This window comes from Macrobrachium nipponense, chromosome 41 (assembly GCF_015104395.2).
Source record: "Macrobrachium nipponense isolate FS-2020 chromosome 41, ASM1510439v2, whole genome shotgun sequence".
NCBI classification, from domain to species: Eukaryota; Metazoa; Arthropoda; class Malacostraca; order Decapoda; family Palaemonidae; genus Macrobrachium; species Macrobrachium nipponense.
The window spans coordinates 13,347,031-13,364,884 of record NC_061102.1 but is presented as its reverse complement, the minus strand read 5'-3'; the positions used below and the strand labels follow the sequence as shown (position 1 = coordinate 13,364,884).

General features: G+C 33.8%; 1 protein-coding gene across 1 annotated transcript; it reads right to left on the bottom strand.

Annotated features, from left to right (window-relative positions):
* Positions 1-1,450: 1,450 nt before the first annotated feature.
* On the bottom strand, positions 1,451-6,231 carry LOC135212874 (glutamate receptor ionotropic, delta-2-like). Its single transcript, XM_064246635.1, has 6 exons — positions 6,011-6,231; positions 3,759-3,907; positions 3,245-3,343; positions 2,556-2,722; positions 2,121-2,250; positions 1,451-1,657 (listed from the first exon to the last, which is right to left on the bottom strand). The coding sequence occupies exons 1-6, from the start codon at positions 6,081-6,083 to the stop codon at positions 1,520-1,522; spliced, it is 756 nt and encodes a 251-aa protein (XP_064102705.1). The 5' UTR covers positions 6,084-6,231; the 3' UTR covers positions 1,451-1,519.
* Between the last annotated feature and the right edge of the window lie 11,623 nt (positions 6,232-17,854).

Below are 17,854 nucleotides of genomic sequence, written 5' to 3'. Positions count from 1 at the left end.
CAATTTCTTTAAAAAGTACAATAAGAACTATACACAAGACTCCTACTTATATTTCTGAAATGCTGATATTTTTGAATGGAAAATTCTCTGCATAGCTGTGGCCATGACTGTTAATGAAAGCGAATCTCCATTTTCGGTATCTGGGGAAAAGACCCACACACTCAATTACCAATTGTTCAAAATGCTCCAAGACTAGCTACAGGTATTTGCTGGGGGAGTATACGTATACTGGTTCAGCTTATCAACTGACAAACACGACATGGTCTAATAAAATCCTGTTCCCTTTTCTAAAGAGCTGGCCAGCACAGTAATAATGCTGGATTAATATCTTAACAGTTCTGCATATGTCAAATGACCAAATAAGTATGTACTATGTACTCAAGCAATCAAACAGAACAACGGATATAGGCACTACTATCTATAGTAATGTTTCAACTGTAGATACCCTCCGGTTTTGCCAAAATCTCTAACAAATAGTCGAAGAGAGAGCGATTGAGAAAGGCACTATAGAAGTCACCTTCGCCTTAGACTTTGGCTGCTAAACAAACTGTGTAAGCACTCAGCTCTGTTCAGATAGAAAAGTATCTCTTCCGAGTATACTTGGTTTGGTGCAAGTCTGAGAGGAGCGGCAACGAAGGCCGAGTACCTGCTGAATCAGAATACGGGTACCTACAAAATAAAGCTTCCATTCTAGAACTTCATCTTCATAACATTCCCCACTCCAATTTTTCCCTCTATCAAGCTGGGCAGGCGGTAGAGTTATGCTACGAGCTGACCATGTTAGCTGGACGGCACTGTCTTCCAAATTGTATATCCTCAAGCGAGGCTCTACACCTCTCAGGCCCAGGGCCCTACTGCACTGGCATCCTTATGCCCAACGGAGTAGGAGGTCGCAGGAGTCACTGTTCCCCTTGCTCTTTCTTGCAACTGGGATCATGTATAGTTTTAAATACATATATTAAAATATTTCCACCGCAACCACTCAGTTTGTCCAGCTCCTAGTGAGGGCTACTCTTAAATAAAAAAAATCTTTGAAAATTAACATCTAATTTATGTATGCCTATACTAAAAAAGATGAGTAAATAAAATATAATCTAAATTACACAGGTTAGCACAAAATCTCTGAATAAATGTAAAATCCACATTTTGGCACCTGCTATATCATTACATAGATGTAAGCATTTAAAGTTCGCTTACAAAATAATCAATAATATTGTAAGCACACAGGTTGTTTAGGAGCCACGTCAAATTTCGTAGACCCTACATGGTAGGCTATATTCGATTATTTTACCTGACAGGCTCTTCCACTCTACTTTAGTTCCCTTTGATTGTTCCCATATGGTTCTGGGAGTCAGTTTTTGATAAACTTATCTGGAAACTTTTCACTATTTCTACGTCAATGCATTTAAATAGGTATTACAATAAACACCATCCATGAGTTTGCTTCTAATTTATTGTCTTTATCATCTGCATTGCAGGTATTTCTTCAATCATAATCATCATCACTTAGAATTATAATTCAGCTGAATATATATCTGTAGTCAGTTGTCTTGATTTTTATTTGGAGTTGGCAGACATTGCAAGTAGACAGAAATATTTCTAATAGAAGGGTTACCATAGATACAAAATATCCCAAAGCCATGAGATAAAAAGCCCCCTGAAAGGAAAAATGTAAGATATTTAATTTGACTATAAACTTAAACAAATTTGTTATTGAAAACCAAAAGGTTTTTGAAAATTCGAAGCAAAATCTTTATCATAATTTAAATAGAAAGTAGCTGGGAGTTAATATCTTCATGAATGAGTTATGAAAAGAGTGTGGAACAGCTGATGTTTGTAGATATACTATATTGTGTACTGTGAAGAAAATGAAAATCTAGTAAAAAGAGATTTAAAAAGTTTGCAAGAGGAAAAAAATTGTGAATAAAAGTAAGCAAAGGCCATAAATTAGAGCAATGAATGCTAATATACGGCAGATGATGGAATAATGGAAGTGGTAGTACACTTAAGTTGAAGATGGTTAAAAAGTGAAGCAAGAAAGGCTTGGAGTGGCTATGATGTATATCCTACCTATCTACTTGTTGATATTTGTAAAGTATTTGTATTGGAATTGTACTCACCTGAAGATTTGACAAAGTTATTGCAGAAAGGGTAGCAGATTTTTCATGTACTTCTGATGCCCTTGACATTTGCAAGACCGTGTCATCTTTCCACTTGACAACTAGCCCACCTTCTATTAGCCTTAGTATTCTGGGGATTAGCAGAATTTACAATAACCATTAGACTCCTTAATCTTTAAACATTTTAAAGACTACTACTATTCCTTGTTAACATTTTCTACAGTATCTATTCTTATATTTGCTACAATATTTCAGTTTTGTAGTATTTTTGAACGGTCAAATTTTTCATGCAATAATGAAATTATTTATATTCCCTTCAGCTATTCAGTCTGTTAGTTCACAGCTACAATAACTAGTTCAAAGGTCTTCAGTCCACAAATATAATATCTGATTAATGTAATTTTACATGAATAATTGTATCTTGTAAAGACTCACAGGTGACTAAATTTATCTTTAAGCGGAGACCCAGTATGGAAAGCAATGCCATATCTCAAAGGGAAGAATGTTTCACGTCCAAGGTGAAATTTTTCCCTTCCACGCGTCGTCGTGGCAGCAACTGAGACCGCTCCAGGAGCTATGAATACAAACTTGCGCTGTAATACCTTTGATAAGAATAGAGAAAAAACTCAATCTTACAATATGAAAAAGTTATATACATATTTAAAAAACACCTTCAGTCAAACTGGTAAAACTATTCAAGTTACCACTCTTTATGTCAAGATACAAAGGAACGATTAAGTGAACATCATGAAAAGGAGGGAGAAAATTGCTATACATTTATTATTTTTATTAGGGATGTGGTAAGCCTAAGACCGTCTTTTGGACAGTGCAGTAAAGCAAAGTGAGTGTCATAGCCAAGCCAAGAAGTGGTCACCTCACATTTCATAAGTCCCCAGGCCATTCATTACCTATCATCCTCCAGTTAACCAAGCTATAACAGCATCTGATGTGGTCAAGGAAAAGGGTACAAGTCTACAGCACCCTATCTCTTGAGACTTACTGAAAAACTGTAAGGTACAAGAAAAAGGTTCAAGGAAAAAAATATATACATATATATTTTGCCTTCTTTACTTATACTTGCCTGACAAAGCCATAAGAAAAATGCACATAAAATTGATGCTTACCTTATCAAATCCAAATGAAGGAGTTGGAACTAGACTTTCTCTTAGGTCCTCATGATGGAACAAATCCCATGTCTGTTTATAGATTCCTTGAGTAGCTCCCTGTGATGTAGTGCATTAAGATACAGTAGTTTAGTTTTTATAAAGGATGGCAATACAAGAGTGACTGGATTTATTTTTCTTATGAGCAAAATAACAAGGTTCACTACCATCTATAGTATTGACATAAATGCATACCAAAAGTTTCATATAGAGAGAGGAAATATAGAAAATGGGAATTAAATTTATCAAAGAACAGGTTAAATCAGGAAATTAGAAATACATAGGAACATTTGACGAGTATGAACAAGGATTCTCACAATTGCAAGAATACATGGTACTTAATCACAAGAATACTTAGAAGAATCAAGGAAGGGATTAAAGAAACAGGCTCTTCTTCTTCCTCGTGTTCTTCTGTTCTTTGTAAAAATTCTTAAGTAGAACAGGCGCACAGGGCAAAAAGAGTTCAAGGACTTACCCTCATGAGGTATTCAAATATTGTTTCTTTAACTGCTCCAATTATGAACCCTCCTTCCTTAACGGCCCTTGGAATGTCATTTAAGGAGTCTATGGGTTTTTCATATGATGGTACAGCCAAAAAAGCTGTTAATGTTCCAGAATACAGTGCTGAAAATTGAATTCAGAAGTGGTTTGAATAATTACATTCACTCCAAGCAGAACATTTTATGGAAAGAAGATTTAAAGAAGTAAGTATCTAAATTCACTTTGTATTAATACTTAACATTTTTAGGAGATTTACTCAAAGCTTAAAGCACTTCATTGACAGTCTATTTCATTCCATCTGGATAGTCACCAATGTAGGTTTTACGTTGATGTGGCAACACACAAAGTTAGCTCTTGACTGCCTGGAACCCGTATTTCTGATATTGTAGGCTTAGTGTGATAAAAGATGCAAAATATTTCTTCAGTAACACAATTGAAGTCTTATATACACAGAGAATGTCACACATTCTTATTTAGATCATAAACATGCCAATTTATGTTGATAATATAACAATTAAAGCACTCAAATGAGTTTATAGCTACTAAGGTCATACACAATGAAAGATGGCCTTTAAATGTAATTTTTCTTTGCTCACAGTTGCCAGGCAAAAAAAAAAAAAAAGACATCTAGTTATGAGAGTGCAAATAAAAGTTATTTCAATCAATTCTTGTATGAGATTAATATTGGAAGTAGCATGAAATACAGTTGTCTAGGAAGCTGTCTGGGGCCTGGGGGAGATGAATGGAACAGCCACTGGCTGGAAGATGGGTAATTTCAGTTAATACATAGCATGGTTTGTGGCAATGGGACTGCAGTTTCCATATCAGAATACTCTGCATATTTACATAAATTTTTCTTGAGCATAAATTTCAGGACTATTTGGCAAATAACTTACCTATAGAATAAAAGTACCCCAGTACTGAAAACTTATGTACATCATAAAATGCTTGCCAGGATATAGTACATTCTTTCATTGTTAGGCATTGGAGCAATACTTAGAAAGAATAAAAAAAAAGTTATACTTATATAAAAGTCATTTTAACTGTAATGGAATGAATGAGCTTAAAAAGCCAGTAAAATATCTGGCAAATCAGTACGTACTAGCATAGTGTTAGCCTCATGTATTAGCATAACAATATTAAAGGCTATTTTTCAGTAACGGAAGTAAATATTACTTTGGTATCATAAGTTTTTTTTATGTGCATGTCATGAAGCTGTACATAGAATAAAGTTTGAATAATAAGATAATCTTGTAATTTGAACAGTTTGTGAACATAGGTCTAAGTGTACCCTGAGCTATACTGATGAGATAAATCATACGTATTGAAAGCTCATCATTCATTTGCATTTTAACTGAACAGACTGTTTGATACTAGCTCATGTGCTTCTGTTGGTACATTATCGTTACAAATTGGCATGTTTATGATTTACATAAGAAGGGATCTTTGTGAATAAATATTCAAATATGTTATTGAAGAAATAGTTTACTATTTATCAAAATAAGCAATGATATCGGAAACACTGATTGCCAACCAATCAATTGTTACTCACTTGCTTGTACCACACCTTCACCTGTGAGTGTACAGATGAAATGAAACTAAATATTGTTATCAACAGTTTCCAAGATTAAGAATACCTTTGAGAATTCTAATTTGAATACCTGCAATACATAATTCTTGATGTTGAATTGCAAAGAAATAAAGACTGATTTTTAAAACATAGGACCAATTATTAGCTGGTTAACAAACCAATCTTCAATCATTCTGATTACTGGAAAAACAAAGTACGGGATGAAAGAGCAAAATTACACTGTTTTTAGAATTTAGAAAAAATGGAAAATTAAAACAAGTTTGTTATAATTACTAACTCTTAGTTAGAGTATTGAACTTTTCAACTGTCGTAGCTTTGCATTTAATGTAGCAAATTTTTTCAAGAGATCTATCAGTCTTGTTTCTGAGTGCAGCTATTAATTCAAAACAAAGCAACCATAATTGAAATTCAGTACTATACATAATTAAGAGAAAAAAAGACTGTGTATATGTAAGTGCTTATTTGTTTTTGAGCATCTCCAAATTAAGGACCTTCAAAAATTCTACATAAATATTGCATCTATGTACGTACATGTACGCATGTTCGTAACGTCGAAGGTAGATAAAACATTATATTTACAAAGAAAAACTAATATCCATAAGTTTTGCTTAAGAAATTTTCCACCTTGACTTTACCTGAGACAACAAGACAGACGAGATACCAGCAAACAAAGATGAATCTCTCAGGCCATGGTTTCGCCTCTATCATGTTTCCTTGAGAAACTGTGCTCCGGAATACATTGAAAGAATATGTCAGAAGTCGAAATTTGGGCTCCTCTTCATTCAGAATAATTTCAGTTGCCTTTGAAACTATCTTTAGGATGGGACCAAGAGATAGCGTTGCTACAATCAGCAAAATCCAAACCTAATGGAAGTAAACATTATATACTATAATTTTTTATGTTGACATATGATAATATACCAATGCTGCATATAATAAAACACCAACAGACATACCCTAATCATAATGAATTCTTGCATAATGTAATTATATACTATATAGAAAAAGCAAATTACTGACAAGCAAAGAGCTATGTGAATTAAGTAAAATAAATACTGTTAAGATAAAATCAAAGATGCATGATGAAACCAATATTGTAAAGAAAGAACCTTTGCAGTAAATCCATCAGTAAAATTTACAATTGTCACATAAAGTATTGAATCAGAAACTGAATAAGTGAGAGATGTTTGGAAGAATAAGCAACAGAGTCTTTGTTTCTCTATACAGAAAAAGTCATTCTCTCGCCAGTGTTTAAAAGTCAGAGGTAGTAAATAACTTCAAGCACAAAGCCCAGGTGAATCAACAATTATGGTGATACCTTACTGCAAAGTGTCTGACTAAACACTCATGTTGAAAAATTTTTCAACTGCCTTATAAAAAATTATCTTTTACCTCTTGGAGATGCTACAATAAGACATCAAAAAGATCAACACAGCTAAATGTTCATTTTCCATTTTACAATGACTACAAACTTCTTTAAGCAGATAATCCAATTCAGTATTTGAGCCTCCTGGAAGAGCAACTTGAAGTGGAACCAGCACAGATTCACGAAGGAGAGGAAAATAAGTCCGTACTTTGTAGTACATTAAAAACAGCCAACAGTCAATATCAATTGTCTTTAAAATTTATTTATAAATGATAACATCCCCAATAGTCTGAGGAGCTGCTTTGAAACATGATAAGCGTGTTTTGCTGAATCCTCACCCACACTTAGACAATTTATGTTCCTGAGAGTATGAAAGGCTAAATTAGCCCCAATCTTAAGAATTGGATGAAACTGAATGAGCTTACAAAAAGGATCAGGACATATAGAAGTTGACATGACACAAATGCAGCCGAGCTGGGAATCAAAAGATGTTTTAATATCTCTCTGCCCCTACAGAGATGATTGATAACTGAAGGATTCATAGCACGAAAGATGATGAAAGATAAGGACACCATCAGAGAAATGGCAAAAGAAAATAAAAATTAAACCACAGATATAGACAAAAGCTACACAATTACTGGATTAGGGATTTCAGATATTTTAATGACTGAGGACAGTGATAATAAACAATGAGCATTATCTGATATTAGGCTTACCTGCCAGGAAAAGGGTGTAAAGGCAGCTAATGTCTGGTTCAGTTTTTGAGGAGCTCTTGAATTCAGGGTCAGCTGATCTTCGTAATAAGGCCATGACAGATCTACTACATCTTCTCTTGGAGCTATAAGTAAATATTTTCTTTACTGGACTTTGAATTCGTCCAGAAGAAAAAATATAAAGAATTGTACAGGTCTACAATCCCTTATAGAAAATTTTTATATTTTTATAACTGAAAACTTGTAAAAACCAAAAGGGGTTAAGATCTGTATAATGTAGAGCCATTTATAGTTCCACTTCATTTATACAAAAATTTGTGTTTATATACACTTTCATACTAAGTGACTTTCTGGAATAATTTTCAATCAAACTTTAGCAGGAGGCATCATACCCAAGACAAAATGTGTGAATGTTTGGTTAGACTGTTACACAGACAGTATAGAGAAAGGTATAACCACCCATATAGTCACGTTGAAGAGGTTAATACTTATCCATTAATCACCTATAATAGACAGTCCACTCAGGGCTAATGTGACTTCCTTTCTCACTACCATTCCAATGAGGCCTACAGAAGTGCCATTTGGTAACGGTCCACCCCATAAACCGTCTGGAGAGCTCACGATATGGTACCTAAAAAGAAACTACAGAAACTGAAATATAACTCCAAAATTTTGGAAAATGAGGAAATAGATTCTGCATAGTCACATATAGGAAAAGGAAAAGGTGATTTACTTCAGGATGATTAACTTGGCTATTAGTGTTATGATATCTATATAAAGTAATCCCTCAATTTGAATTATCATTATCTGGAACTCATCATTATCTGGACACAACTGGACCCCAAGGACTAAGGACCAAAGATATGTGATATATAATAACAAAAAAAATGAAATTTACATGTAGTTGACAAATGAACTCAACTTCTACAATGTAAATTTAATTCAATTATATAATACAGGATGTGAAAAGAAAATTTCAATGCTAAATTTATTTATAAATCTTATATACAGTACAGCAGAGTTTACAACATTTACTTTGGTTTTTATTTTGTGTACAGTACTGTACAGTGTATCTATCTTGTTCATAAGCATATTAAATACAGTACGTACATATACATATTGTGTAGTGACAAAGTATGGAAAATGGTACAAAAAATCCGCTACTTTACACCTACAATGTTTTTAACTGTTTATTTGCAGATTTTTAACACATACGTATATGCAAGAGCCTTGGGATGATTTAGTGTGGATAGTCACAAGGGACATACATGCATATTTATAAAAGCAATTCATTTTGCTGATATCTCTCTGAAATTAAATAAGTAAAATAATATTTTGAGTGATAATTGCAAAATTCCAGTTAGGACTGGCTATTAATTACTCTACAAATGAATTTATGTTGTTGAACAATTGTTACATATTGCCAGGACAGCCCTACAACTGTCCATTTAGTAGAGGTGCCACTATGTTAAAAGATATTTCTCATCATAAAAACTTACAGTTAAAAGTGCTTCTGAACTGTTAACACACAGTTTGGAATACAGCAAAGATTGCCTATGCTGTGGACATGCGGTATCTTATTTTAAGAAGAGTGATGTGTTAGCTGTCCATTTTTCTTATTATTTCACACACAATTTTGATCAGCACTCAATAACCCACTCTGCATTTGAGAAACAATATTTTTCATAGGTGTCAGTCTACAAAATTTCTCAGTGTAACTTTTTGACCTGAGATTGTTTATGTACCAACAACAACCCTCTGATCATTAATTTACTACGTTTTTTGAATAATAAAATTTTTATTTTATGAAATTGCAGTTTGAAAATTGTATTCTATTGATCTCATTCATCATTCACAAAAAGGACTACCCTGGGACTAGAACATCATATCGACTAAATGTCTCCGAGGCTTAAACCTACTAATAAACTTGTAAATTAAAGCTTAGCCAAGTTAAGCATCAATCATATACCTCGGAATTTGCCTATTCTTGTTATAGTAATTCATAAATACATGAGGGACATGTCTCCTCAAATCAAGTTCAATGCAGTGAGAAAAATGGGTAATGGCAGTTAAAAAACAGTTTCTTCAAAGCTGATGGTTACATAAAAAAATAAACAAATCACTTGATCCTAACACTTACGTGTAATTCAGGATAGGACTGAGAGCATCTAAAGTACCAATGTCCATTCCAAAAGCAGGTGTAACACTGCCATCTGGGTTAATCTTCTTCCTCATCATTAGGGGTAAATTATCATTGCCTCCAACAATCACCTCACGCCCTTTCAAGTCTGCATATTGATCACGAATATCTGACAGCAACATAGCAGGTAAAAGTCTCATGCTTCGGGAACTTAGAATATCCCAGGTGCCTAAGCTGCGAAAGCTTTGGAAAAAGAACATCAAATGCTGTTAATTATAAAAGGGCAAACCTCCCTCTCTATTAAAAGGCTGACAAATCTAAATTATTTTGAACCTGGAATATCATATAGTTAATCACTATATTTGGCAAGGAAACCAAGATAATAACATTCAAGGATTGTATATAAAAAATTCAAGATTATTTCTTCATTACCAGTGTTAAGTAGGACATATTTTGATATTTTATTCTGCAAATAATTTTTTTTTCTTTATGTATGTTTGGTGTTTCTAACTCCATTAAAGCCTTCCAGACTACCAGAAGTTCTTGTAGATGCAAACCCATTGCCCTACCTTGAAAAGAAAACATCTGAATATATTGATGGGTCTGAGTTCTGAATCCCCAGAGGCATTCCTGGCAGAGGGAGTTTTTCTGTTGGTCCGCCAGAGAAATGTTCTTCACCTCCCAAACACCTTCACTAAAGCAGATGAAACAGCAAAGGTATTATCCTCAGTCTTGCTAAAGGTACAGATTTTCTGTTTAGGCCATATGTCCTATTGAAATCATCTAATTGTCCTTATGAATAACCTGAAGAACAGTCTTAAATGTCTCCATGGAGAATCTCGTAAGCTCTGTATACTTATTCAGCTTTGAGTGATCCACTACAGGCCTCCAACTGCCTGATACCTTTGACACTAAAATGGGGTGATTGGAAAACCCGGGAGTTACTTCTAATACAGGTGCTATGGCTCTTTTTTTTTCTAGAAGTGTCTGAACTTCCTCTTGCAAGGATCTGAATTTCTATGAGTTTTGCAAGTAAACTTGAAAGGGTAATGGGACTAGAGATGGACTTCTTTAACAGGATCACAAAATCACCCTTCATCACCTGTTCAACCAAAAGATCTGAGCCAAATTTGTTCCAGACAGGGCAAAAATTGACTAATCTGGGACAATCTTAACTACTAACATTTTGCTATATTCTTTGTTATTAGTAATGGAAACGCTTCTTTACTAAAAAAAAAAAAAAACAAAAAAAAAAAAAAAAAAAAAAAAAAAAAAAAAAAAACCTCTTCTGGGAAGAGGTAAAAGAGGACAGTGTCAAAATTCATTTAGTGGGTTTAGAAATGAAGGAAGAAAACTACTTATTCTAAGCACAAGTCTTAAAATTAGGCTTAAAAGCCTGAACATTCAGGTCTTTAGTTTGCTTTTGGGAAACCTCCACCTGACTTGTCAAAAATTACATTCTTGTTGAGCAAATTACAAAACTGTTCCCTCTACTTGAGGATGACATTAAAGAACAAATTTGCCATTTCTCTGGTAGCATCATTATTAACCGTAGCTATATGCTTAGGAAAACCAAGAAGTTTCTTGCTCTAAATGTTCAAATTCAGGCATCAGTGTGATGCCATTTCCTTAGTATTATGGGCTACAATGGCAGACAAGTCAAGAAAGAACCAGATTTCTAAAGAATGACATACTTTAATGAAACAGTCCATTTCATCCATAGACCACCAAAGAGACTGACTGAATAGGCTTTCTGTTGGTAACTACAAAACTGGCACAATCTGACTTGAAAGCAGTCAAGAGATGAATTTAGCCAGAAAAAAACCAGGCAGAAGGTTTGGTTTTGGCTCTCAGAGATGCATTCATTTATTTAAATCTCAGCTGCCAGCAAAAGAAAAGGTAGATAACAGATAGTCTACCAAACCGAGTATGACAATGAAATCATTCTTTGCTGCACCAGTAATGTTGTTAGTAGATGAACATTTGTAAAGTTTTACTGAAATACTATTTCTTATCTCACCTTATAATTTCTTTAGGATCGGGTCGAGTGAGAAAGATTTTGGCCCTCATTTCCTTCTCCATCCCTAAGAGGATGACTTGAGTACCTTCATCAATGTTCCCTTTAAGACCAACAATGACTTGTTCTAAATTGGCTGCGTTATCCAGTATGACCAGCCACAAAACATAGTGACTATCAAATACCTTTTCTTGAACCTGTAGGTCAAGTAGAGGAGTAAATAAGTGGACTAAATTCATTACTGAATATATGAATATGAGAAAAATTATAACAACAAAATATGAACCAATGAATAAGTGAACACATAACTAACTTAAGACTGCGAGAGAATGCAATTCAAATGCTGTGAATAGGTAGCAAAAAGCAAGATGAAACTGAGAAATGGAAATGCAGTCTGTACTAGAACTGATATTAATAGAAATGCTATTAAAATTGAATAACGGGACAAAAATTACAAATTTATAAATTGTATTTTTCCAGTATACATACTTTATATACATACATAAATATTATATATATATTATATAATATATATATATATATATATATATATATATATATATATATAATATATATAATATATATATATATAAAATATATATAATATAATGTATATATATATAAATATATAAAGTATATACCATATACAATATATATATATATATATATATATATAGTATATAATATATATATATATATATATATATTATGTATATATAGATATAGATATTACAACCTATAAAAGTATTGCTACCAATAAGAATACTAAGGGTAAAATTATAAGAAATTGAAAAAGGGGCCATAAGAATGATAGTTGCTTTGCTAAGATTTTCAGAACATTTGTATTGTTATCATACTCATCAGCATATTGCTGTAATTATCAGTGATGACAAAAATAATTTGCCAAATAGGTTTGTTATATTACATCATGAACTGTCAGACCATAAAACCTTTTTGAAAATTTCCAAGATAACTTCAGAAGAACAGAGGAGTATTAGTAGCGGTCTTCCTGATGCAGGTGCAAGCAATGACCCAGTTCCAGTAATGCCTTTTGGTATCTGAAGGTCATGAGTCCACTTCTCTCTCTCAGAACTGCTGCTAAATGTCTCACAACATCTGAAAACAATGATTGATTTATTCTGATTACGTACTTAATTTCATAGTTTCATAAGAATTATGAATTATATGATTGATATATATATATATATATATAATATATATATATATATATATATATATATATATATATATATATATATATATATATATATATATATATATATATATATATATATAACCTTTTGCATTTACTTACCCAAACACCTTAGCCAAATCCCTGATTAACGTCCAACAAAAGACATCCCCCAAGGACTCCGGGGTTACGAAATCCCATGCCAGGACTGTGACCAATCTTACACATTGGATTTACAGGAAAATCACTTCCCCAGAGATTGATACAACACAAACGGTCAGTTAGGTATGGACAACATAACTCAGCTATTTTCAACCATATAAATGAACATAACCATAGAATAAACTGGAATTTGTCACGTATAATTTATAGCAGCAACTGCCGATACAAGAGTCAAATGATGGAATCGGCCTTAATAAAAGAGAGGGAGGTAATGAAGATCTCAACAGGAGCATGGGATTAAGATGTCATCGACAAGATTTTCATTCACCCAACGCTTAAGAAGATTAAAAGGAAGATTAATTAGCGGGGGTAACCTAAATTGGCTTACCTGTGGATGGATTTCTTGGTATAAACCACCTTTTCTGTAAACTTTTCTCATTCATATACCTGAAGAGGGAGACAGCAGTCTCTGAAATATAGTACTTTTCTCTCTATATTTTGATGTTTTTTTTATGGGCTCATTTTTTTATTAGATATATATATATGTATGTATATATATATATATATATATATATATATATATATATATATATATATATATATATATACATATGTTGAAGAGTTGCTAGCCCAAGAATTCAGAGAACCATCATATGATGAGCTAAATGTTTCAGGGAAAGAAAGTTTAGTCATAAAGTTGATTAGTAGTCATAAGTCAGATAGGTTGTTAAGGTTGGTAGTCTTTGTAGGTATGTTGTGTGTATATATGTACATATATATACTATATTATATATATATATATATATATATATATATATATATATATATATATATATATATCTAATAAAATGAGCCCATAAAAACATCAAAATATAGAGAGAAAAGTACTATATTTCAGAGACTGCTGTCTCCCTGCTTCAGGTATATGAATGAGAAAAGTTTACAGAAAAGGTGGTTTATACCAAGAAATCCATCCACAGGTAAGCCAATTTAGGTTACCCCCGCTAATAATCTTCCTTTAATCTTCTTAAGCGTTGGGTGAATGAAAATCTTGTCGATGACATCTTAATCCCATGCTCCTGTTGAGATCTTCATATATATAATATATATATATATATAATATATATATATAGTATATATATATATATATAGATATATATGTACATATATACACACAACATACCTACAAAGATAGTTTTTGACTACCAACCTTAACAACCTATCTGACTTATGACTACTAATCAACTTTATGACCGACTTTCTTTCCCTGAAACATTTAGCTCATCATATGATGGTTCTCTGAATTCTTGGGCCAGCAACTCTTCAACATCCTCCATTTCACATTCCAGAGAGTGCTTTAGCCAGTTTTACTATTATTTTCAAATCACTTTAAGTTATGGCCAATCAAAAGCACTAACAGAGTTTTCCAAATCTTTTCCGGAACCTGTTCATGTATTTGTATCACATCCTCCCAGGCAGTGGCAATATTCTTGATACAATGACAGACGTATTCTTACAAAAAGCGTCATAATAATAGTTCTAGATCAGCATCTGTAGCAGCTATGGGTTGGGCAAAGGTGGTTCTGAGACTTTTCACCTTGAATACAGCAATCAAACCTTCTGGATAAGGTGAATGGAGGAATATCCCTCAATTACCCAACAACACTAGCCACTCTTTTCGTTTGTTTGCAGGGACCCAGCATCACAAGTATAGAATGCAAAAAGCTGGGTTCATAAACAGAAAAAAAAACATTTAAAAATATTGTATTCTTCATATGGAAATACCTATATAATCCATTGCCTTTATATAGGACTCCAACTCAATAGGTGGGAGGTAGTCCCTCTCAACTATGGTTAAAACCACCTGGATATGTCATACTCTTGTAACCTCCTACCAGTCTGGTTCAAAGGTTGATCTGTGCAGTAGAGCCTTAGACCAGAGTACCCTGAATTACAGGAAGGTACTCGAGTCGAAAAATTATCCGAGAAGCATGAAATCCTTTACAATGAAATTCAAAAAAGAATGCAGCTTCTGGTTACAACCAAATTTTGGTCCAGCAGGTAGCGCTACTTATAGCAAGCACCGTGTTAACAGGGAGTTCTGAGAAAGATAGGTTTTAGACATTATTACACAACTGGATGCCCTGCGGGACGGTACCAGAATCTAGGCTGACCCAGCTGATGCTTTGGACTACATGTAGATAAAGAGTGGAACTAGGAAAGAGTCCAGTCACTCTGTACCCATCCCCAAATCTTATACCTCAAGTAGGCTATGCTAGCCCCTACCCATCTTAACCCACAATACACTGGGCAAAAAAAAAAAAAAAAAAAAAAAAAAAAAAAAAAATCAGACTGGGGGAGCTGACTTGCTGTGTGCGAGGATAGATTTTCACTTTGCATAAGGAGACTTACTTAAAAAAAAATCCAATAGGTACCTATCGAGGGCTAGTACTTCAGTTAAATATATAATAGCCGTGTTATGTAGCCCTCGGGTATACCTAAGGGTAGTCCTCGGCTACCTTAGGTATCTTTCACCAGACTTAGGCAAAGTGGCCCATTCTGTTTTGATAGTGTTGATTTTTATTTTTAAATAATCTTTTTCCTCACATTTATTGTTTTCAAAACAATTAGGTATGATATATACTGGTCTTAAAATCACAAATAATTTGTTTATCACAGATTGGGCCTAACTGCAAGAGAAACAAAAAGACAATTCCAGTTCCTAGCACTACTATGAGATTCAGGGTCTCTGTAACACGGTTTTTTGGACTTTACTCCTTGTCAAAGCATCGGATGTAGCTGAAAGTTGACATATGTATATTTTACAACCACACACAAATTTTGTCAGCATTATCAATAACCTAAACGCGATAGTTTTAATTTTTATAGAGTAAAAATAATCTAGCCGACGCCATGGGCCAATGATTACGAGCCAAGAGTCGAAAAACATTCATTACGTAAGCAAGGTAAACAAACCTCTTTTGACTAAATGTTTGCCCCGCCCATCCACCAGACAGAAATTCCATCGGCTCTGAAACCCAAAGACTTTATGAACAAAGGCGGAACGATACATAGATGTGGGTGGGGTATCAGTACTAGCGTAGTAATACTACTAATAGCAGTAGTGCCGCAACAGTATAGCAGTAATATACATGAATTAAACGTTTAGACCAACTGCTGGGATCCTTGAGGATCATTTAGCACTTCTTACAACTACTCGAGAAATTATTTTTTTTTTTTTGTTTTTATAGCCAGAGTTAAATTTCTAATCCAACAATGCCCATGGTATGCCTTCAGTGTTATCCTGAATTATAACGAGGCGAAAGTGGGTGGAGCCTCATGAAGTCACCATTCTGACGATAATTATTGGTGAAGGTTTAAAGCCAATATACGGTACCGGCTATTTTTTCAGTAAATAGGTAGATAGTCAATAAATAAAAATTGCTTGACATTGGATATAGCAGTTATCAAATCAAGCTTTTCTACTATGTTTTTGGTAATTACCAACTATTCCCTACATCTTGTCAATCTGATTGTGACCTATAAAGTAGACTGTATTTCTTTGGAAACTTATTTTGGGAGTTAGACTAATAATCGAAGTGTTTTTGTATTTATTAACATATTTTGTTGGTTTGTTTATTATGAAAATTATCAGTGGAGAGGTTCCAGAGTTCATAAAGGTGTACTGCTTTGCTTGTATTTAAATTTGTATGTCATTGTTGCCAGAGGTTTAGCCTTCGTTACGTATAGCCAATCATCCATCGAGAAAGAGGGAAGAAATGATGTCATAAGTTACGTATAACGAGTGTGCGTTCGAAACCTTTTCTCTGAGTAAGTTGGCCCGTCTTCAAAAAGGTCACCTTTTACATTATAAGTACCAAATTTATTCAACCTACGTAGTGCAGAATACACTCAAAATTTATGTGTTGATATAATATTGTATTCTGAATAAGCGTTATATAGAAATGCATAGATAAAAAGTTATTGCGAAAAAACCGTGTTACAGAGGCCCTGAATCTCATAGCTTATTATACCTAGTAGCCTCAAAGCTTAAGGTGACGAAAATTACACTAATCACGTATATCACACACAATGATTTCCAAGTTGTAAAAAATGTCCTACTTTTATATTTTGTTGTAATTTTTCTTTAACTGTAACATATGATTCCCTTTTTCTCTTCAGTATTATATTCCCCGAATAAAAAAAATGTCAGCTCTTCAGATCTCGTTCGATGCAATCACTGATTTTGACACCAAATATATTTATAAGTAAATCGAATGGAATGGAATATAAAGTTTAAGCCAAGGCCAAGCGCTCGGACCTATGAGGCCATTCAACGATGGGACTGAGAGTAAAAAAGTTTTAAAGGTGTAAACCTCACCGTTGCACTATAAAACAATGGTAGGAGAGGGTGGAAAGTAAGACGGAAGAAAGATAATCTGAACAGAGGTACAGAAAGAGGAATAAAAGGTGTTGCAGCCAGGGTCCGAAGGGATGCTGCAAAGACCATTAAATAATACCTACAGTGGACAGCGGAGGTAAACTGAAGGCACTTCTCCGTACAGATTATAAATAAAAAGAGGAAGAGAGAAGAAAATATGAAGAATAATATTCCGCAACGCTTTTCTTACTTTACCTTCGAATTCCTTCCTCATAGAGAATACGCACACGAAGAGATTCCTTTGCTCCATCATCACAAGTAAACCTTTCAAGAGTTCTGACATCTCAAACCTGAAAGTAAATGGACACATTTCAGATGTTACTAAAGTCTCAAATGAAAGAACTTGCTGGCGAAGTTGATGGTAATATACCATTGTCTGCAAACTTTTAAATAATTGCACTATCAGGATTTATTTTTTTCCCGCTAAATTTCGACCTATGAGGTTGTC

What these genes read in the sequence shown, in the direction of transcription:
- LOC135212874 (XM_064246635.1), bottom strand. Translation starts at nt 6,083, where the DNA reads ATGATAGAGGCGAAACCATGGCCTGAGAGATTCATCTTTGTTTGCTGG. An exon ending in CGTCTGTCTTGTTGTCTCAG is followed by an intron (nt 3,908 to 6,010) that starts GTAAAGTCAAGG and finishes TTCAATTTTCAG; the next exon opens with CACTGTATTCTGGAACATTA. An exon ending in TATTTGAATACCTCATGAGG is followed by an intron (nt 3,344 to 3,758) that starts GTAAGTCCTTGA and finishes ACTACATCACAG; the next exon opens with GGAGCTACTCAAGGAATCTA.